Raw genomic sequence first — 22,204 nt, 5'->3', positions numbered from 1 at the left:
TTCCCGACTTGTTTCCTTGTATGCGCCCAGTCGAACCATCTGTCCGCTCAGCCGCGATTTCGAGGAGGAAGCAAACCATACAGATCTTCCCACTCAAACAAATGTCAAGGCCATACAAGGGCCGCAGCGATCTTCACGCCGTCAGCGATCAATCGTAGTCGACCTCCCTACAATCAGCTCAATACAACTGCCCTCGGTATCAGCAGGATTGTCCTCTGTTCATGAATCATGGCCTCCAGCGCCGCATCTCCGCCGGCAGCAAGAGCAGCATCGAATACCCTTCACGTCGATGCCAAAGTTGCCATAACCCGGCCACCATCGCTATGCATGAAACCAGCTCAGACCCCGCCAGCCGCTTCCCCGCCATCATCATCCACCCCCGCGCCAATGTCTCTTACCAGCAGAGAATGGGTTGTCCCTCCTCGTCCCAAGCCAGGCCGGAAACCAGCAACGGATACACCTCCCACTAAACGCAAGGCGCAGAACCGAGCTGCCCAGCGAGCCTTCCGAGAGAGACGCGCGGCCCGAGTAGGTGAACTCGAAGAACAACTCAAGCAAATCGAGGAAGAGCATGAGCATGAACAAGACATCCTGCGAGCGGCGGTGGAAAAACTCGAAAAGGAAATTGAGCACTATCAAACCGACCTGGCACACTGGGTGGATCGATGTAGGAGACTAGAAAACGAGCTGGCTGCTGTCAGGTCTACAACTTCAGGATCATCTTCAAGCCCCTCTGCGCGGGACAAGGCTCCCAGTTCTACCGACAACAACGCAACAAATGATACCTCAATCGGCTGTGGAAACTGCACACTGGAGACGCGCTGTCAATGTATAGACGAGGCCTTCGCGGCAATGGGCGGCGAAGCAACCGAGGCCCGCGATGCCAATCATCAAGAGAAGCGTCCACTGTCTCCATCGCAGAGAGATGGCGGGGAAAAGAGGATAAAGATCGAAAGCAAGGAGAATCTGGAAATTGACTTCACGGCAGTCTACGCTTCGAATACTCTCCCAGAACGACCTCATTTAGAGAATCACTCACCTACGTCGGTGGTAGCGGATCCGTGCGGCTTTTGCTCAGACGGTACACCTTGCATATGCGCCGAAGTCGCCGCTGAGCAGGAAGAAGCGCAGACTGCGGCGGCCAACAGCAGGTCGACGGCAGCAGCAACGATTCCGACACACCCACCACCAAGACAACTCGACCAGTTTACACCACCTCCGTCCGAAGGCGATGTATCCATGTCTGTCCCGCCTGTGGTTACCGCGCCTTCGGGATGTGGAGCTTCGGGCCCTGGAACATGTGCACAATGCCGCGCCGACCCGAACAGTACTCTGTTCTGCAAGTCTCTGGCGGCCTCCCGCGCTCAATCCCAGCAGCCCGCAAACACACCTTCTTCCACAGGAGGATGCTGCGGCGCCCAAACTCCCGGCGGATCTTGCTGCCGGTCCTCGAATACGAATACCGAGAACAACGCAGTCCCTCTTCCGAGAAGAAACCGCACAACCCGGTCTCAAGCCGCAGCCTACCAAACCTTGGCCCAACAACAAAGCCCCTCCACAAATAATATGCCACCAAAGACAGCCGGGGTGACACTGACCTGCGCAGACGCCTACACCACCCTCTCGCGCCACCCGGCCTACGAGCGCGCCGCGGGCGATATTGGCGAGTGGATGCCCAAATTACATGCCAGCGAACCTGCCACTAACAAAGGCATGGCGGGCGTGGCGGGGAGGCCGGCATTGGAGATTGACGCCGCCAACGTCATGGCCGTATTGAGGGATTTCGATCGCAGGTTCGGGAAGAGTCCGTAAACATGCGCCTGCGGATCAGATATGAAATGGGGTTTTGGTGTGGTAGGTCGCGTGGTTCTGGTCAAGAGGCCTGACTCGGATATCCTTTGTCCTGGAATGGATGAAGTTCACGGTTCGGAAACGGATTTATTATTTTATTGTCATGACGGCGACTCGTGAATTGTGAATAGAGGGAGAAAGAATGGGGCTCAAGCTCCTTTGCGTTGCGCAGTGCAAAATTTCTTCAGAAAGGGTTGACTTTGAGTTTGTATATATCTCACCCGTTTTGTATGCAAGGGCTGTCAAAAGATGAAAACTGGATCCCGCAAAGGAACCGCTTGGACTGCTTTGTTGCAGACCCAAGGTTCTAAGTATTACGAGTATCGATGAATATGGACTTTCCTCTCTCTCTCTCTCTCTCTCTCTCTCTCTCTCTCTCTCTCTCACACACACACACACACATACACAAAACCTAATTGTCCTTCCCGTTTTGAGAAAAACAACGTTTCGCCAAATCTGTAGGTGGGTAGGGGGTAATGATCTGATCATAATATAAAAGATATATTATCTACCTAGGTAGGTATGAAGATAGTCTTGGGCTTCCAAAGGGGGGGTTGGAGGGGAAAAAGTAAGGTGAAGAGAAAAGACTGATCACTTTGTATCCTGAAGGGTCCAACCTGTGCAGGGAGGGAGGGAGGGTTTCTCTCGTCTCGAGGTTCTTTCCCTTTCTATTACTTGCCTTCTCATATCGATCATTTCTTTGTCTGTCAGTCCCATAATGACTGTCCCCGCCCTGTACCGCCACGCAGTCCCAATCTCTGGAGCCAACCTTCCACACCAGCACCCTCACCCGCACCATTACGAGTCCTTCTCCTCCTGCTTCCTCCCATGGCTGGTGTAGAGCCCACGCTCGGACTCGTGAGTGTGTACTCCCAGCTCACTTTTCCATCCACGTACAAGGTATACTTCAACAAGCTTCTTTGCCCTCCTTTAGTCCCTCCATCACTGGCCAGATTACGGATGTCAATGACGCCGATCTTGCTGTTCCCATCCGGGGCGTACTTGATGGCGACGTCTTGGTCGTCGACCTGGCGGAACGTCCGAAAAGGGAGATAGAACATCGACAACGGCCCAACGGAGAATTCGTGCGGGCCGGAAGCAGGGGTTGTGTCATAGACAACAGGTTTAGAGATCGGTTCAGCTGTACCTGCTGAGTTGTACGGGTCGATCGTGTCTCCCACCACCTGGCTTTGGTCTTGGTCCTGGGAGAGGACTGGCGGCGGGTATCTTATCGCGGCAAATTCGTGGCGGTCCCCAGAAAGAATAACCACCCTAACGCCAAGTTCGCGCTCTGCGTCGTGCATTGCCTGCAGTATTATTGAGCGTTCCGTGAGAAATCCACCCCAGGTGTCGGAGGTGCCGAATCGCCAATTCTTCGTGAATGGAACACTGGAGGCGACGATTTTCCAATGAATGTGCGGGGGCTCGGGTGCTGAGAGATATTCAAGGAGAGAGTCAAGTTGTTGGGTGCCGAGCATTGAGTGTGTGTTGGAGGTAGAAGGTGGATTAGAGGACTCCAGAGACGAACCGTACAGGGGCTTCCCCGAGCTCGGGGATACTGAGCTGGTCGATTGCGGCTCTGGGTCGGTCCGGTATCGTCGCGTATCGAGCATGAAGAATGATGCAGGGCCGTTGGAGAATTCAAAGTATGTGGTATTGGTTTCCGGCCCGCTCGGAGAGCCCGATGGCACTGGTGGGTTCACCGAGACGTGATAATGAATGAAGGGATCTGAAGCAGCCGGAAATGGATCTGTATCATTTCCGCCAGACCAGTCGTTGGCGATTTCGTGGTCGTCAAGCGTGTGGATCCAGGGCAGGGTGTCAAGACCGGGTAATGACCATGACGGAGAAGCGTAGACGCGTCGATATTCCGAGCGATAATGTGCAAGGGAGGATGATAGACGGAGGGGCACGTCGACGTAGATGAAGTCTCCGAGGAATAGCATGAATGAGGCGGGCGATGGCAGCGAACGGACGATTTTGGACAGGTATTCAAAGCCATGGATCGCCAGCGAATGGGCCGTTGGTCTGTACGGAAAATTGGCCTTGAGGCAGGAAGAAGTGAGAAACGTCAAACTATTGGCGGCCTCCGAGTATGGCGATGGAGCCGTAACAAAAGTGCCGGATTTGTCATTAGACAAGGAGTAGATGTATTTCTTTGAGGGCTGAAGACCAGCAAAGCTGAGCGCATGGGTATAATCGGTGTCCGGACCCAAGTAGTAGATCGTGTCCGTAGTCGTCCAGCTGGTCTTGTCCGCTGGGGAGAGGTAGACGTACATGGGAAGCTGGGCCGGATCGGGTTCTCGAATCAAGACCTTCGCGGATGTCGAGTCGACATAGCCAACACGAGTGAAACTCAAATCCCTGGCCGGATGAAGAAGAGGCCCTCGAAAGACCAGATCAACGATGCACAATGCTAGCAAAACGTTGACACCAATTGTTGTGTAGCTCCATCCTCTCCAGCGCCAGTCGGGAATTCCAAATAGCAATGTCTTGAATAATGACCGCTCTTCCTCATACAGGACGGGTTCCTCTTGCTCTTCAACGATTCGATCTGGTTTCTTTGACTGCTCGTGGTCATCGGGACGTGGGAGGGCCTTGGACGGTACTCCATGCTCAGCAGGTCTGCCCGGACTGAAAGCCTCAGCCTGGCTAAAGACGAAGGCCAGATAGATAGCCACTGCCGTCACAACAATCGGGGGGAAATGATGACCAGGGATCTGAGGACGAGGTCAGTTGGGGTCTCTCGTGTTGTGTAGCAGATGCTTTGACGTTTCATACCCATCTCAAGAAAGCGTAGGCAGCAAGCCTAGCTATGGACGAGCTTGTCCCAGCTATGATCTCTGCTGGCGAAGGCATACTGATACTCGACGAAGCTGTACTCACTGCCTAAGCAGCGAGTAGTTGGAGCTGCATCACATCGTTGCCCAAAAAGTTGGCTGTGGCAGACACGCAGGCAGCGCGGACGCATGTCCAGTTCACTTCCCCCCCATGACGCAACTGAGGCCAACCAGCTTGCCAGCCGAAGCATCTTGTGGTCTGACAGTCTGACGTTGAGAAGGTCTCATAGTAAATGGCTGTCTGACAAAAAGGTGCTCAGAGAGAGTCTGATCTTCTGGTAGAGTTGGATGGCGAGTACTCGATATAGTTACGCCTTCATCACCTCCCGGCCTTCTGCTGCTTACCATTTGAGCTGATGCTATATCAACGAACCTGCATACCACCCTCCTTGAGTCTTATTGTGACGGTGGCGAAGAATACCCCAGCCACTCCCTCGAAAGCTGCACCGCCACGGCCGCATCCCGCAACTTCTTCATGCCCATACACAAGGCCATGCAGTAAGCCCATTTCCAACAGTTCTCGCCTTCCTGAGGCAGCGCGTCCCAGTACTCCCACCCCATAACCCCCCCAAACTCCGGATATCTCTGAACCAGCAAGCTCAACACCGCCGCCGACAATTCCAACGGCACGTATCCGCTCCCACCGTGCTTAGGGTTCGTCAACATGCCCGCCACAACCTTCTCCGCAGGCCAACCATTGCGCATGATCTCATCGTAGGCAGCCGTGTTGTGCAAGCCCCCCCATCCATTGTAGAATTGTGCATTGTACCAGGCGATGCTTGACCCGCGCATGGCCTCAAGCATTCGGTAGTCAAACCCAGACAGATGCGGCCGGCCAGCCATGAGAGCAGTGGCCACGGGAGCGAGTGTGATGATAAATTCCGGCCCAAAGTCCGCCTTCAAACGATCGATCAGATGCACGATCCCAGGAAGAGACATTTCTTCCTCAACGTCAAGATCTATTCCGTCGAGGTCATACCGCCTGATCATGTCACGTAGCGGAATATAGTAGCTTTCGAACCGCGCGATGGGCACGTCGGTCCTCGATTCCGAGTAATCCAGCCTTGCAAAGGAACCTCGAGCGGCGCCACCCAGCATCCCCAAGACCTTGATCCCGGAATCTTGGAGAACAAGGACTTCGTCCCATAACTGGGTGTATTTTTCGTGATCGGGCGGGTCGTCATTGAGCGTCAGGTTCTGTGGGTCCCAGTTGACATGGATTGCTGCTAGTATCACATGTGTGATTCCGGAGGGGTTGGTGAGAAGGGGTAAAAGAGAGAGATATTGGCCGTTGTGGTGGTAGGTCTGAAAGTAGCATATTATTCGAGGCTTCCACGTACTGACGGGTAGATTCGGGAACGGAGGCATGGCTCCATCCGGAGACGCTCTTCGCTGGTCAAATAGAGAAGAAAGAGAGTCAACTTGCAACCTTCGTGGAGCATGCGGTGGGGCGAGCTCGCGAGGCTGAATTGAAACTAACATCAATGCCAAGATTCTCGATAGATGTATTTGTCCTGCAAGGCTGAGAATCCGGCAGGTCTGGATATTGAGGGCTTCGCAGCACTAACAGAAAACGATGGCGGGATACAACAAGTGGTGGACTTATACTGATGGAGACCGTCAGGACCAGAGTCATGTGAAATTGGAAGGTTTCACCTATCTGAGAACTGTTGCCTTCATGTCAAGTGCACCACCATCCCAGGACATGTTGACAGGAAAAGAACTCATTTTTCTCTACAAATCCATGCTTACACATAACCCATTGTATTTCTACGCCCGGCGTCTTATCGTACATTGAGCGGGAGGGGTGGTGCTCCAAAGCCGCCCATGGCTTTCCCCAGAGAAAGATCAGGAGGCCCAGATCCCTCTCTTCTCGCTTGTCTGATTCTCATTTCTGGTGCTGTCGCCAATTTCAATACTCGCAGACCGCCGGTTGGCGTGCCCACGCCGCGGGCGGTTGGCATGCCTCTGGTTTGAACTTCCATCGTCACATTCTGCTGTTGCATCTGCTTCAGAAGACTTTCATTCCCCTATTTGTGGAATTCCTTCGGGAATGGCTGGCACGGTAGCGGCTTCCCAGTTTTGCCAGAACGGCTGCTGAGCCAGCGGAGCGTTAGGTGTGAAGTCAAGCTCGGTAGAACTCCTGTTCTTGGCCGAAACGTTAGATATCTGACATCGCATGAGCTGTGAATGCTGCGTCGCCACAGGCGCCGTTTCTATGGTCCTAGTAGAAGTATCCATAGATCGATCATAGCTCAAGCTAGTCTCGGAACCACTTCTGCGTCGAGATTGAGATCGGCTTCGGTTTGTCAGGTTCGGCACCAGGGATCTGGGAAAGGGCCTCGCAGCATTTGAGGTAGCGTCCCGCGCTTGGAGGACTGGCCTCCCTATGAATGATGCAAGGCTTTGAGCACTGGGCGCCGGGTGGTGTGGAAGTCCACTAACGCTGGAAATGGACCCGTTCGTTGGCCTCCTCACCAGCCGCGGCGAGAAGTCTGCTTGAGAATGGTTCAAACTTCTTGATCCAGGCCTCGCAGCTGTTGCCAGGGGAAGCGGCCAGTTGCTGGTATGGGACGATTGTGAGTCTCCACATTGTTGTTCTGCCGGTCCTGGAGACCCTTCATCCTCTTCCTTCAGAGACGGCACTGATGGTAACTGTCGACCGTTGCTGCCGTATGCGGCCACGATATTTGCGAAACTCAGGTCTGGAGGTAATTGACTCAGCCGCTTGATGGATTGCACGTTCGAATCCATGAAGGTCGAGATCGATTGAAGTGCATTGCGCGACTCATGTATTTCGTAAGACGATGGGGTGTCGACGCCATAGGCGGCCCTGGCAGTGTGTGAATCAGCCAGACGAGCTGGACGAGAGGAGACTGTGTTGATGCCTCGACTTGAGTCCCTTACAACACGTGGCTGGCCGGCGTCAATTGCTTGCTTAGCCTGCGATACAACCTGAGCAAATGCAATATCCTGACCCGCGTATCGCGTTGACCGGAATGGTTTTGCAGCATGACTCGCACCGCTGAATGCCGAAGCTTGAGACAGGATGACAAAAGAGCCATCATGTATCTTCCTTTTCAGCACATTCCAACGCGTCCTTGCGGGATTCTTCTCCAATTCTGGGCGATAGATGGATTCTCTCGACAGCCTCGAGTAAAAGGTGCCAAGGCGTTCAGCAACACGCTCCAGGACCGAGAGCAGATATGTGCTAAGATTGACCAATCTGTGTTTCTCTGTGCCAGACTCGGAACACTCGATGACATCAAAGGCGTCCATACCCATGCAAACGTCGTGACGAACTTCTTCCAGAAACAGGACATCCAGCTCGGTCACCGCACGGGCATACTGCAGGATCCCATTTTCTTGGAACTGGGCCTGTTGGTTGTTACAGACAAATGAGCCGATCTGCGCGACTTCTTTGGCAGCCTTAGCGGCGGCGGCAGAGGCCTGCGCTCTGGTGATGACACCAATGACATCTGGCACTCGGGTCTCTGGCGTGCCAGAATTGACCAACGCGAATGTGAGCTTAAGATGCAGCTCCTGAAGTTTTGCCTCAAACAAGGTTGAAAATCCATTCTGCATCAACCTTGACTGGAATTGATAGAATTTCCTCACACCACCCATATTGAAGAGTTCGCCTTGAAACCAGGTTCGCGCATCCTGCTGGATGTAGTCCACTTCGAAGTGTAGCGTGGTGAGAGCTTCCACACAAGTGCGTAGGTATTCATACCAGAGATCGTAGATACCGCTGACTTCAATCGACCGGAAGTCCGGCTTCGCTGCGAGGTGTCCGATGAAATATTTTGACAATAGACTCATAACCTCAGGATTTGTGGTGTGAGCCACGTCATCAAAGGTCTTTGAAGCATCCAGTCCAGCACTTGCTTGAGCGATCAAGATGCCACCAGGGTGGATGGGAAGGAAGTCGGTGATATCGTAAACGCCACCATGAACACCAATGTACATCCTAGACCCTTTGCGGTGGCCAGTGTTGAGAGCCAACTTCGATAGAGGGATATGTGGAGTGGCATAACTGATTGGACGTGGTGTCATGAAAATGTCCAACATGAAGCGTCTCTCTGCGAATGCTTTGGCGAGCAAGTTGTCCGCCGACTCTTTCGTTGACGCCCAATTCTGGTAAATGGCCTGGCGAATTCCCGATATGATTGTCTCATACATCGGCACTGAGCCACAGATGTACAGATGTCCTCCAAGTCCTCCTTGACTCTTCGAGATGACAAGATCGCAGACTGTTCGCCCTTGTTCGATTATTGTCGCGTCGAGATACCGAGGACTCATCTGCTTCTCCACAAGGTCGCGAGACACTGAATCATAAACAAGACCATTTCTGTCCCTTGAGAACGCAGTGTGAAGTTCAATCTGGCCGTTTTGTACATATTCTCGGAGTTCATGCTCGTAAGAAAATCGATCCCGCGACTGTACCCCGAGAAAGAGGATATTCCTTCCGACACTGGTTTGAACCCTTGCTTGCCAGAATCCTCTGAAGGGCGCAATGCCTGAGCCGCCTGCGAACATCGCGATAGGCCCAGTCATTGTGACTGGGAGTTGGAAATTGATGGGTCTGGAAATTCCAATGAGGTACTCTTCGTCATCGAACAGCTCTCCAGAAGAGGGGTCCGGGTTAAGGCATCCGCTGCTCACCCCGTGGCGCCGGTTGCAAGGGTTGGTGGATTGCATTATCGGTGCTATCTGCGACTCAGTGCGGGCGACGGTCAAGTCAAGAGTGCTCGGAAGCAGCTCATTTGAGTAATTGGAAATGCTGTAAGTTCGCGGAACCTCAATGGGGATCAATTTTGGAAGCCACGAAAGTTCGGATAGATTGAAGGCTCGGTCCCATATCGTCGACGGGACTTCTGTGACCGCGAGTTGAAGCAAATCGCCAATGGAGCCCTCGACTGGCCACATTTCTGATCCCAGAACTTTTAGCACGCTCGATGATGAGGCTCGGAGTGCCATGTGGAAGGCCATAACTGTGTCCTTTGTCAAAGGCGCCAAATGTCCTCGTCGTAAAATATCTTGCACCGTCAGAGAGGGTTCGCCGTCAATTCGATTGACCGATTTCAGATGCCGAGAAAAGCGATACCAGTCCGTATTTTGTGAAAGTGGAACAGAATTGTGAAGGAGTTCACCCAGACCTTGAGCTGCAGTGATCTTCCCTACCTCCGTCCAGCAGTTGACTGGCATAACGGCAAGTCGGTCTCCGGGTTGGAAGGTGATGCCAGTGCCTTCGAGACCGAAAGTTACCATGGCTGTAGACCGCAGAGGATCGGTATCCACGAAGGAACGAGACAGGATCCTTGCTTTGAATCTGCATTCCTCGAACGACCCGCGCAACTCGTGGGGTTGGAGAGTGACTTTCCCTCTGAAAGGTTCTAAACGTTCTCTCATGGATTCTGAAAGAGTTTTATGCACCTCTTCCCACGGTCTCCCCACATTGTCGGACGACCCGGCATTCCCGTTCGTCTCACTACGACCAGTTTTGGCGACGACTTCCAAGAAGCCATAGACTTTATCTGTACCAAAGGTAGTTAGCTAGCAGTTGCATCATTGGAGAGGGCGGACCGACAGCGGTGCGTTCCAAACCAGCCGCGCTCAGATAGATATGCCTGAAGAATGCCCTCCATCACACCCATCAGCCGTGGGTCTCCAGATTCTTTGACAAAGGCAGGAACCTGATAATGATATTCGATAGCAGCAATGAATGCTCGAATATTCATTGGCAGCCAGGCTCTAAGATGGAGTGCCTCTCTCCCAAGGAAACTGTCGTATTTTCTTCTTCCAATGAACGCATCCATCAACAGGAATACTGGCAATGCAAGTCCGGATAATGCAGGAACACGTTTGGAAAGGGGAGCGCTGAACTTTGCATATCTCTGACCCCACTGGAACGCAGTCAGCACTGGCTTCTTGAACCAAAGTCAAAAGCGCTGTTTACCTCGACTGGGTTTGCGAAATTTTCGCCTGAGTTGGGATTGACGCTGATCTTCTGGAAGACGTGGACGAATCTGTCCACTATCGCTTTCATTTTAATGAGCTCTCGAAGAAGGCCTTCTTTGTCCTTCAGCATGACCCGCTCCTGACATCTTGTGATCAACTCAACGCCTTGGGTGAAGCATCCGTGCGTCTCAGCCATGCACAGCAGGAACATAGCCTCCCCACGATCATTGAATACAGGCCATCGCAGGTCCATGTTTTCGCACCTCGCGACATATGGGTTGATGCTGGTAGGATCTCGAAGCTTGTAGTTGTAAACGGAGACATCGTACTGGGTCAAATGGGGCAAAACTCTCCCCATCCTCGTACAGATCTGGCGGAGAGGGATAGCAATATTCCTCGGGATCCCTTTCGTCTCCTCTTCTTCGTCGTCTGCTTCGCCCGACAAATTTCGAAAAGTTCCGGGAGGTGCAGTTATGCTAATTCCCTCGTGCCCATCGTTGCGCTCTTCATACCTGTAAACGCTGGCAAGTATACCCAGGCAAACGACCGCAGCCCAGAGGGCTTGATCTGGTATGACGTTTTCTGTGCCGTAGACGAGAGGTAAAGCCAGGATTGATTCACGCATTTTGCCCCGCGCTACCACTGCTGGCATTCTTTCGCAGAGATCTGACCATATCCTTCCAGGTGACATTGAGAGTGCAGCAGGCGCCGCGGAGGGGTCTGGAGGGCAGAAACCGTGTGTGCTTGTCAGGTAGCCGTCTCTCCATCCAGTCAACGGGCCTAATTCTTGAGCCCGCCTAAGGACTTGCCGGGCAGGCGCACCGAGAGCTGAAGCAAGAACATCAAGATCAGGAGGATTCAGATGGTCTGCGTTGGCGAGATCATTTGTGGTGCTTGTCGATGGTGCCTCAGGAAGAAGCAGTTCTGTGATGGTTTTTCTTTCCTGAGAGACGAGGTCCTCTATTGACTGGCCGTCTGCGGGAATCTGCATATATTAGGGAGTGATTGAACTGGGGTAATGCTTTTGGACACATACTCCTTGAGGTGTGTAACGTAACTGTGTAGACATTTGATAAGCTGCGAAAGCGCAGCCGCGAGGACCAGCTCGTTGGGCACCAGTCGGGCATGAGAAGCTTGGTCCTGCGGCGTGCCCGCTGATGGAACATGACTTTTCTGACATGCCGGAAGTCCTTCAACTATATAAAACCGCTTCGCTCGAAGTAGAGGGACAGAGCTGAATTTTATGAGAGTGATGACAGCAGAACAAGTGCAGAAGAAGACACGATCAACAAATTCGTCCACATAAAGATCCAAAGGTGACCAGCACCTGATTGGAGAGTGTGCGGCTCTGCCTGAAGAAAGGAAAAGAATCGAAATGGGCTTTGGCGCTATTCAAGTTTGGAGGAGGACAACGTGATTTCAAGCCTTGGGGACATACCTATATAGCGTATTCCTGAAAATGAGAGCATTCTGAGCACAATCACGCGATGGGAAAGCCTGAAAGCAAGGTATCGGGAAGCCCCTGCCAATAATTACGTGATGAAAACAACAAGTGGACTTCTGCTTGCTCAATCATTGCTCTTAGTAGACGTCTTGGATATTTTCAGAGGTGATGTTGTGGATAAACAGGTGCCCAGCCCGAACTGCAGGACGATCTCTGACACAAGGCTGCGGTCAAGGCGTCTTGTAGACGACAGCACAGGTTTTTTCGCCGGTGACAGGATACGTTTGTGTCAGGGGTCAGCGCTTTCCGATATGCCAGGCTCGAAACAAGGTACCTAGGTAGGTACTGATGGTCTTATTGGGCAGGATGGAATCAAGGTCCTCCGGGGTACCAAAAAGTGCGCATGCCATCAAGAGGTCATTTATGCAGAGTCGAGGGATAACCGGCGTCTGCATAACTGTTGATAGCCACTGAGCGTGGTTGGACATGGTGCTAGGGGTCCTGCAATGGAGCGGCCAAGAAGTCTTGACAGCTAGAAGTGTTTGAGGTTACCTTCAACCCCTGAACCCATGCTTGGCGGGCTCAGACTTCGAGTCACCGAGCCGACGTTGGTAGCCGGCAGAGCTGAAGGGCGGGATCATGATGCCAATGACTGTCAACAGGAACGCGTAGTGGAGGAGGGAGCGCGAGCTTGCAAGAGAGCAACTTGTCCCTCGTAGATGCCAAGACAATTGACTGCGCAAGCTGTATACTCCAACGTAGCACTAGCTGCTCGGATTCAACGGTGATGCAAAAATACGAAAGACGAAGTGCTCACATTTCAATATACCTGCTTATCTCCTCTGTCGAACCATGTAGGCAGAGGTCTCGTTCGCAGTAATATTGGTTGCCAAAATAGCAGCACCGATAAGACTGGATTCCTAACAAGGCTGCAAGGCTTGGTATCCCTGCCCCACTCTCCGCGCTCTGCTCGCTGGGGTATGTATGCGGAGAGCCGAGGTGCGAGGTATTGTAGAACGGCTAACCCCTTGAGGTTGAAGCGCGCTACAGTTCACGTCCGTGCCCCGAGAGAAGTATATGTATAGTTGCCTGTCATGAGGGGAGCTGCATTCAATCGCAAAGCCTCAACCAGATTTCACTATAAGTTGTCCAGTCTCTGAACCAATATGGCTCCCTTTGTCGAAGCTCTGAGAAGCCACGGCCCGTTTCTGGGCACCTTTGTCTCGCTGACCTCGACATTATCAGCTGCGATAGTTGGCGCCTCAGGCTATGACTGCGTGATCATTGACATGGAGCATGCCCCCACCTCAGCTCTGGAAGCCACACATGTTGTCCACACGCTTGGTTCGGCGTCCAAGGGCACCTGTCTGCCTCTGGTCCGGGTGCCGTCCCACGGCGTAGAATGGATCAAATGGGGCCTCGACAGCGGCGCCGCCGGCATTGTTGTCCCCATGGTGAACACGGTCGAAGAAGTCCGTCAAATTGTCCAGAGGGCTCGCTATCCGCCCCTTGGCCAGCGAAGCTATGGGCCAGCCTATGCGCCCTTTGCGGATCCGGCATCCGATCGATCGGCGGGTCAGTACTTTAACAACACAGCACCAGGACTAGCAGTCTTGCCTATGATTGAGTCTGCAACTGGAGTTGAGAACGCGGATGCCATTCTCGCAACGGAAGGTGTCAGCGGCGCATTTGTTGGGCCTTTCGATCTGCGGTGTTCGCTAGGCCTCCCTGGTGGTGACGGGAAAGAGGATCGCTTCCTTGATGCCCTGAAACGGATCGTCGCAGCGGCCAAGAAGGTCGGCAAGCCTGTTGGTATCTACACAGGGTCCAAGGAACAGATGGAGCGCAACTTGAGCCTGGGCTTCGAGTACATTCTTTATCAGGGTGATTCGTCCCTCCTTGCGACAGCGGCCAGGGCTTCTGTGGAGGAAGGAAGAGCAATCATTAAGCAGGCAAAACCTTCGTATACTCGATGATGGCCGGATTAAACGACCGCCGTATGCTGATAACACATATTCTTTACCAATTCTAGTCACTGATAAGTTCTCTGTCGCCGTAGATCATGGCGGCCTGCACACTAGTCGTCTGCCAGGCACCCACCTGGGTATGCCTGAGCACAAAGGAGTCTCGAACTTTCAACTTCCTGAAAGAACGATCTGTAAAGTTCACAGTTATCGGCCCCCTACTGGTCCGGCTATTCATAAAGGTATCGATGTCCGGGTTCGCGCATGGTAAAGCTGAACGGAGTGTCTCCAGGACCTCGGAGTCCAATAAGAAACCATGAAGTATTCGGTATAAAGCTGGCGTTGTGGACATGGCTGGGCGACGGGCGTGAGCGTTTTGGGCCGCAGTGTGCTGTCAGGCTGAGGCCGGTGTCGCTTGGGGTGTATAGCACCTGGTTCTACATCTTCAATGGCTGATCTTTTACCACCTCGTAGTGTCTCCCGTCTTGTATCAAAAATCGCAAAGGGGAATTGGTATTGAGGAGTAGTCAACGCTGTAGCCAGGAGAACTTTGTGCAAGGTGTAGATGGGGCCAGGCCAAGATTGACAGTACAGCAAGGCCGAACTCGGCACAGCCACTTCTACGAATCATGTCGGCGTGCATAATTACCGCCGGGCCCCTGTCCGCCTCGCAATCCGTCTGCATATTCCGCCCCTAGATCCAGCAATGGGTATCAAGCACAGCGTAAACAAACCTGTTTTAGGGTGGCTGACCCATCGACAGCAAGATGTCATCTCAGACCAACCAGTATGGGAGACTGTTGCCCTTCTAGACTGAGCGAAACAAGCCACCTGTCCAAAACCCCCAGTCGTCCTGGCGGCTCGCAACCTGCCAGAACAGTCCTTCCACGGAGCTGGCAATAGGCGCCCAATATAGCGCAGGCCCGCCAATTTTGGGGCTGGATGCATTCACAACAAGACGTCGTGTCCGAAGAATGAACATGAAAGACGTTTGTCGTTCTCGATTCAGCTGCAGGAGATAGAGCAACCATTGTGGCAAGCTCACTTTCTCTAGATTCGAACAATGTCAAGGTCATTAACACAAGCTTCTGCTCCTATAATTCATACAACGGGAGGCGTGTTAGGTCACTGGCACTCAGAGGGATGTTAAAGGAGAGTTTGGGGGCTCGATTGTAGAAACTTAGCCGATCCGAGTGCGGAAAGCGTCAACAATGAAAGTGAAGCATGCATTTCATGTCCCACAACGACTGTAACTCACAAAGAACACAACGCGACGACGACACAATGTTATGCTGACACTTCGACAGGTGAGTCATTTCTCTTCGTCTGCATTTCGGTAAGTGGTAGAGAACTCCCAAATCCTGACTGGAACTCCGCTCATCCCTGAACCCAGCCGATTTACCCATCATGTCAACGACCGCGACATCCCTGATTCCCTCTCCTTCTTCTTTGAGGTCTAGCTACAATCCTGCGCTTCAGAGCGCTCAAAACACCGTGTCGCAAGTTACAAACGCCGTTACAAGTGCCCCCAGCAATGTATCCCGAAGCGCGCAGAATCTTAGCCTGGCTCTCTCAAAGTCCTCGCCCAATCCTGCCGAACCTGCCACTCCTCCGTCTACACCAGGAAAGTTTAGACACCCTATGACAACAGAGATATTGAGGAGGAATGCTGCGACAGCCCTTACGGACAGAAGTGTGAAGGGTGCCGCGACCAACGCCGCAGCTCTGCTGCTCACGTTCATTTTCAGCGATGTCTACTATAGCAGGTATGCTTAAGTCGGGGACTCCAAAGTGCAATAATTGACTTGCTAGCAGTGTACCTCCTCTGCTCAAAACCAGCGGCATTGCCGATCCCTCTCAGATCTCCTGGGCTGCCCTCCTAATCATCCGCCTTCTCTTCTGCCTCAACATGATCCTTCTTCTCCGACCGATCGTGCCCTACATATCCCAGAAGGACCAAATCACAGATATCCCATTGACACCTTCTCAACGGTCCCTCTTGGGCCTCTCTCCGTCCGTCCACGCAAGCCAAAGTCCAGCTGGCTCGGCGGCTAGTTATATCACTCCTCCGCGCTACCGACGACTTTCTGGCTCCTTCAGTGGCAGTCCCACAATGGGCTCTCAACTCGGTTATGGTTCCGCCTCAACCGACCGTCGCAGCATTTCAGCGAACTACTCCTCATCACCTCTGTCTACATCGCGCCACACTCTTGGATTCTCCCCGACGCCCTCGCAATCCCTCCGTCGCACGGTCTCAGGTTCACCATTTTCTCCCTCTCCGACTGCAAGCCCACTTTTCCACAAGGCTGTGAGCCAGAACCAGTCCTCGCAAAACCCAGACGCCGAGTTTGGCACGAGCACTCGTTCTGGATTTGGAGCGATCAGCAGCGGTAATACAGGCCTCAGTCGATCGCAGAGTATGCGTGAAAGAAGACCAAGACGAGAGAGCCTAGAGCCGAATTCACCGTCTCCCACCAGAGCCACACAAGTTGTCCCCGGGTTGAACTATAAATGGTTGTACGACAAGGGCAGGAAACTTCCGAAGAGTGATTCTTTTGGCACCTTCTGAGATTGAGCGACCGCGACTTTGGTTATGTAGCGTTCAATTCCGGGCCAAAATCCAATTTTCGCAAGTGGCGTTTTCTTCACAAGGCAATTTTGTCATCTATTGGGGGCTGGGGACCTTACTCATAGCAGCGAATGCGTTCGGCTGCATTGTGCATGTTTGATTGAAGCCACAAAACATTATGTGACTGCTTCCTGACAGGACTCTCGCGTACCGTGTAAAGAGTACCGTGAAGGCTCCTTTGAGCGACGAGTGAAATGAAATGGCCCTTGAATTCATCCAACCCCAGTCCCTTTCTTTTCATGAATTCATGTGTGCGACGACGACTATGAAACTGATCCTACCGGCAGCTCGATCTTTCTCAGAACCAGGTATCTAGTATCCTTGCACGAACGAGCGCCAGACGCGGTAACCGCGGACTTGGACTAATCTCTAGGAATAGCCAGCCAGCCAGAGAGGTTCTTGAAAAGTATTCGCTCATTCACAAACCCCAAACACATTTATCCAGATGGATATTACAAGGAGAAAAGACAAAAACAGGAGGAGGACGCCTACGCTCGGAGAAAAGCCAGCCTGAAGAACGCCGCATAGTCGTGAAAGTGCATGTCATGACTTCCTTCTCCCGGCGCCGCCTCATACCATAGCAACACCGCACCGGATCTATCCCTTGCAGACCGCTCTCAAGCCCCCAAGTATCAAGCAGGGCAAATGCGTGACGAGGATCAGATTTCTCTCGTGGTACCTCTTCCCTGTGTAGCAGCACCGTCAGTAATATTGCTAGCACTGACACTTCTCACTCCACTTCCCACTCTAGAAACCAGACCGCCCAGGTTTAACCCCTGAACTCCCTGCACAATCCTACTACCCACAGCATCCACCGCCCCTCTCGGCTGGCTTAGGCTTGGACCTTCTCGTCTCCCCTCAGTTGCAACCTGAAATAACTTCACGTTCGTTCCGTTCCAGACACCCACCGGCCCAGCCATCACTCCCCCTCCTGTCAGGGTGGCCGCCGTGCTGGAGGTCGGTGAGATGGTCATTTCCGCGGTGAATATCAAAGACCAAAGCACGGACATGTACCAGCCTAGAGAGAGCGGCGACCATTCGAAAAGGTGTACCCGGATTGGGGATGGCGAAGCCAGTATGGCGGCGATGGCAGGGTGCGAGGCTGTGGAGGGAATTTGGGAGCGGAAGTCTGTGGGACTTGCGGTGGGGGAGTTTATCGTAGAGGGCTCGTCACCTCCAGTCAGTGATGAGCGGCGCGAGGAAGCTACCGAGGGCGGGTTTGTGGTATCGCTGTGAGTGGCGCCCGCATTGCTGACACGTGGTGATGCCAGAGGGTGCGTAGAGAGGACTTTGATTACAGTAAGCAGAGTGTGAAGAGGTAGCTCAGGGAGCCAGCTCTCTAGCCAATCTGTCGTGGGCGTGAACGAGCCACGGCCTGTGGTATATGTCGAAGTACCTGAAAGGCTTAATGTGCTGTTTTGTCGAGAGAATGTCGGGGCATTCGCGGGCATCTTACCCCTGGCCTTTTCTGACATGCCCGATAGTTGAACGGGAACGTGGTCTTCTGGGATGGATGACGAGGCAATCGAAGGTGTTCGAGAAGTCCGCATGGATTGCGTCGACTGAGAAGGGGCTGGTGGCTCTTCATTGTCGGAGTCGTCCGAGTCTCCTATGGCGAACGTTCCGTCCACTGCACTTTCCGGGTTCGGCAACATTCCACTGCGAGCAACTGGCGAAGACAGGTTTTCCCTGGTAGATGATCTGGAAATATCATCTGCGTTATCGTTCAGAGCACTCTCCTTGCGGCGTTGAGCAGCTCGTTCAATTTCTGCTTGACCGCCCTCCAGCGTGAATTGTCTCAAGGATTCGATACGTTTCCTCGATCGCCAAACAGCATATATCAAATTGGCATTGGATGTATACTGGTGCTCTATCATGCTGGTGATAGATTCCAGGAGTGCCCGAAGAAGGACATGGTTGCTCTCATTCGCAAGAAGGAAGCTTGGAGTGGACATTGATACGAGTAGCTGTACCAAGCGAGTGCTTGCCGCCAAAGACAGATGCTGCACGTAGGCTGCCATATTATTAATGATGGCAAGCAAGGCAGGGTAGATGGCTTCAAGCTTGCCCTTGCTCCCTGTAATCAAAGTGTGGATTGAAGTGATCAAGAAATCCGCATAGGTGCCTTTGAAATTTGCCAGACGAATGGATGGAGGCAAGGTATCCTGTGCTTCAAACTTTTTGTTGAGGTTGTTTCCAAAGGTGGATTCGACACTCATTGTTTGGAGGACGAAGACGCACATTCTCACGATACCTTGCTTTGACGCGTCAGTCTTGTACTCGATGGCATAGAATAGCATGAGAATGACGAAATCGTGTGCGCGCTTGGACTCTATGATAAAAGCCCGGAATCTTTTGTTGCACTGGAGTACTTCCCAAAAGAGCATTGTCATTTCCGGGGCCCACTTGACCGACTTCTGGCTCCCAGGTAGGTATGAAGTCGTAGCTTGCATCGGCTGGCTTAAGACTCGAGTCATGCCATCGGCAAGGAACTGAAAATCCTCCGGTCTATGGAGTCGACCAAGATAATGGCGGTAGAAGTTCTTCGGCGCCGGACCATTTCCGCTTTCGGGGACTGGGTACAGCAGAAGGACCAGGAGAAGTTGTAAGCTGTAGACGACGAGGGTCTGCTTGGAATCCTTGCGGACCACGTGGTCGTACGGGAGACGCCACGAGCCAGGGTTGGATTTGATCGTGGTATTGATCAGAGAACACAGCACGGAGAGAACGATCTGCTTGTCTGGACAGGTGGCGAGGTACGTGATAGCTTTGACACCTTGAACTGGAAGGACATTGGAATGCGTGTACATTGCCTTGCTGGACAGGGTCAGAAGGAGCCGGAGGATCTCGCATCGATTGCTCTCGAGTTCTTTGTTTGTGGGGATGGAAGATTTGCAACCCACGCCACTCTGCCAGATTGCATACGTAACCTTGCTCTTCGCCTGCGGGAGGTCAGGTATCGTGAAACCTGCATAGAAGAGGAGATCGGTCAAGGTGTCTATAAGTTCTTCCGCAAGTGGTTTGATATCCTCGAATTCCTGCTCACGATTGTCTGTAGGGGTTTCCTCCTCGATCTGATTGTCGTCGAACAGCACCTCACCCGAGACTTGAGATCTTCTCGTCCGGCGCCGCCTCAATCCCCAGAAAAACTTGTCCTCCCATTCTGACAAGTCATCCGCCTCGTACACATATGGCAGGAGCCGGGTCAGGACTCGTACACAATTAAGGGCATCCTTTTCCGGAGCAAGATCAGGATCTGGAAACGAGGGGTGGTTCTTCAACACGATCAGGCGCGATGTGACGGCTAGAATGAGGGTTTCAAGGTTCTCGAGCGCAGAATCTCGGGTTCTGCGGATGTCGGTATGCGAAAAGAGACTGAAGACGTCCTCGACGGATTCAGGTAGTTCCCAGAACTGCAACCATCAGCGCACTACTTCGTAACAACTATAGTGTACCTCACATTTGTCCAGTATGGGTCATTGGCGGCAATGTTCCTCTCCTCCGAGAGTCTGAAGATGCCCTGCTTGAATACCAGCTTCGACTCTGACGCACCCATGGCTCAAACCGTACATCGCAGAGAGGCTTAGAAGTGATTCGGGCACGGAACAGAAGAGTGACTCCTACAGCGCATTGAATAGGACCCAAACGAGAGTAGACAGTCGATGTCGAGTAACTCACCACACGGTGAAGTGAGGCAGCAGGAGTTGCAGGACTCGGCGAGACGGACTCGCAGTCGGAATGACGATGAGCCAAGAAATTGTGGGTCAAGCAACATTACGCATGTCGCGAGGCTGGCGTGCCCCTGGCATTGCCCCTGGCGAACCGACTAACAATACGGGGTAAATTGTGTAAGAACAGCTGGGTCCAAGTGTAGGATAGATTCTCAACTCCTTTGATTCTTAGCAGCTGAGCGATATCCGCCTGTCGACTACTTCAACCTCTGTCGATTTGAGCACGCTACAGCCTAAACCAAAGCCTTTTCCATCTGGCTCTCACTTCTGCTGATCTCGTAAGAGACATTACTAGCCTTTTGGGCCTTCTTGCGTTGCCCGTAGCTTTCGAGTGCTGGGAAGAAGTAGCCGGGGTGGAGAAATGTTTGAAGGATTGTGGCAACGCCAACCTGGCTGGATCTTTTGTTAGAGCTTTGTCAAAATCTGGATGTATGGACAATACTAACACACTGTCAAGTCCGATAAAGAGGCCTTGATTCTGCATGATAGGATTGCGCCACCCATTGGCCATCTCAGCAACTCGGTAGACGCATCGAATCAGGATAGCAAGGTAAGCGATTAATTGTGCGATCACAAAAATCCGGAACTTCGGATCGAGTATCAGAGACCGCGCAGATTCGGAAAGGGGCTGAGATTTCAGCCGTCGAATAGAATAGTCCGTGACGGCTGCACCAAATATCAGAAGAGTCAAGACCTGCCAGGAGATACCAGTAATCATGAGTCTGTCTCCGACATTTCGAAAGCTCTCATCGTCTCCAGCGGATCCTGCAATGCCTCCACCCGCTGCTTGTAGAGTCAAGGCAAGAAAGTCGGCTGTGATGAAAGCCCATGTGTAATATTTCGGTCTGACCCTTGACCAGTCTCTGCCTAGCTGCAAGACCAGATGCTTCAAGATCAGATAGATAGCAGCAGCGTTGAAAGCTGGGGCGAATGTGAGGCAGCATATCTGGATCTCGAAGCCGACGGAGTCGAAGGGATTGCGGTGCATGAGGCATCGACCAACATAGCCGATGCAGCTAGATATGCAGGCAAGGGACATTGCAAGCATGTAGGACCAAGTCCTAGAGCGCCAGCCGATGCCAAGATTGACAATGAAGCAAAGCCCAAAGAGGGCGCTGAAAAAGGCGTTTGATGCTAGAATAGGATAGTACCCGTAGATCGAGGCCTTGACTGGGCATTGTTCGGATACCTCGCTGCAATCGAGCGGATTGACATGAGATGGGTTGACTGACATCGTGAATGCCCTTTGGAGAGACCCAGCAATAAAGTCTATGAATGAGGGGGAACCACTCTTTTTCAGGGGAAACTCTGTCTCGCGCCTCAGTTCAGGGCAAGAAGAAGCAGCAATGGCAGCCTGGAAATATGCAGGTCTCTGATGAGTGAAGCATTCCAGAGACACCGTATTTAACTTATACCACAATGCCCAGTAAGACCAAGTAGACCCATATAAACAAACCAAAGCAGTACCACACCAATGCTTGCGCATGGACCAAGCAGACACTTCGCGCAAAATACTTCTTTTCGGTTTAACGCAACAGCCGTAGGCATGCAAAAGTTGTCGAATGAAGTTTCAATACCAATATCATGATTCATAACGCACATTTAGCGACACCATGAAACGAGGTCAGCTTTGGTCGCTGGAGCCTGCACGCTGCGTGTTGGTGGGGTCTTAACTACCATAATGATCTCTAGGGTTATCGTGAGTTCTGGCACGCATGATACGATACAAGGGAGATGGCTGTCTTCTGATAGAAATTGGCAAAACCCGTCATGACTGAAAACAA

General features: G+C 52.5%; 8 protein-coding genes across 8 annotated transcripts; 3 read left to right on the top strand and 5 right to left on the bottom strand.

Annotated features, from left to right (window-relative positions):
* Positions 1-228: 228 nt before the first annotated feature.
* Z520_10110 (uncharacterized protein) lies at positions 229-1,812 on the top strand (the record flags this gene model as incomplete). Its single annotated transcript, XM_016780604.1, has 1 exon — positions 229-1,812. The coding sequence occupies one exon, from the start codon at positions 229-231 to the stop codon at positions 1,810-1,812; it is 1,584 nt and encodes a 527-aa protein (XP_016628207.1).
* A 746-nt stretch (positions 1,813-2,558) lies between these two features.
* Positions 2,559-4,710, bottom strand: Z520_10109 (uncharacterized protein; the record flags this gene model as incomplete). Its single annotated transcript, XM_016780603.1, has 2 exons — positions 2,559-4,571; positions 4,633-4,710. 2 exons carry the CDS (start codon positions 4,708-4,710, stop codon positions 2,559-2,561), a joined length of 2,091 nt encoding a protein of 696 aa, XP_016628206.1.
* Positions 4,711-5,087: 377 nt separating this feature from the next.
* On the bottom strand, positions 5,088-6,059 carry Z520_10108 (uncharacterized protein; the record flags this gene model as incomplete). The annotated part of the gene is made up of 1 exon (XM_016780602.1): positions 5,088-6,059. The coding sequence occupies one exon, from the start codon at positions 6,057-6,059 to the stop codon at positions 5,088-5,090; it is 972 nt and encodes a 323-aa protein (XP_016628205.1).
* A 654-nt stretch (positions 6,060-6,713) lies between these two features.
* Positions 6,714-11,643, bottom strand: Z520_10107 (uncharacterized protein; the record flags this gene model as incomplete). Its single annotated transcript, XM_016780601.1, has 3 exons — positions 6,714-10,228; positions 10,282-10,597; positions 10,651-11,643. The coding sequence occupies 3 exons, from the start codon at positions 11,641-11,643 to the stop codon at positions 6,714-6,716; spliced, it is 4,824 nt and encodes a 1,607-aa protein (XP_016628204.1).
* Positions 11,644-13,262: 1,619 nt separating this feature from the next.
* Z520_10106 (uncharacterized protein) lies at positions 13,263-14,072 on the top strand (the record flags this gene model as incomplete). Its single annotated transcript, XM_016780600.1, has 1 exon — positions 13,263-14,072. One exon carries the CDS (start codon positions 13,263-13,265, stop codon positions 14,070-14,072), a length of 810 nt encoding a protein of 269 aa, XP_016628203.1.
* Positions 14,073-15,467: 1,395 nt separating this feature from the next.
* Z520_10105 (uncharacterized protein) lies at positions 15,468-16,629 on the top strand (the record flags this gene model as incomplete). The annotated part of the gene is made up of 2 exons (XM_016780599.1): positions 15,468-15,826; positions 15,876-16,629. 2 exons carry the CDS (start codon positions 15,468-15,470, stop codon positions 16,627-16,629), a joined length of 1,113 nt encoding a protein of 370 aa, XP_016628202.1.
* A 719-nt stretch (positions 16,630-17,348) lies between these two features.
* On the bottom strand, positions 17,349-20,245 carry Z520_10104 (uncharacterized protein; the record flags this gene model as incomplete). Its single annotated transcript, XM_016780598.1, has 2 exons — positions 17,349-20,102; positions 20,150-20,245. The coding sequence occupies 2 exons, from the start codon at positions 20,243-20,245 to the stop codon at positions 17,349-17,351; spliced, it is 2,850 nt and encodes a 949-aa protein (XP_016628201.1).
* A 408-nt stretch (positions 20,246-20,653) lies between these two features.
* On the bottom strand, positions 20,654-21,654 carry Z520_10103 (uncharacterized protein; the record flags this gene model as incomplete). The annotated part of the gene is made up of 2 exons (XM_016780597.1): positions 20,654-20,813; positions 20,867-21,654. The coding sequence occupies 2 exons, from the start codon at positions 21,652-21,654 to the stop codon at positions 20,654-20,656; spliced, it is 948 nt and encodes a 315-aa protein (XP_016628200.1).
* Positions 21,655-22,204: the final 550 nt, after the last annotated feature.

Source organism: Fonsecaea multimorphosa (assembly GCF_000836435.1).
Source record: "Fonsecaea multimorphosa CBS 102226 unplaced genomic scaffold supercont1.28, whole genome shotgun sequence".
In the NCBI taxonomy this organism is placed as follows: Eukaryota; Fungi; Ascomycota; class Eurotiomycetes; order Chaetothyriales; family Herpotrichiellaceae; genus Fonsecaea; species Fonsecaea multimorphosa.
The sequence above is the reverse complement of the archived record's forward strand: the minus strand, read 5'-3'. Positions and strand labels throughout refer to the sequence as shown.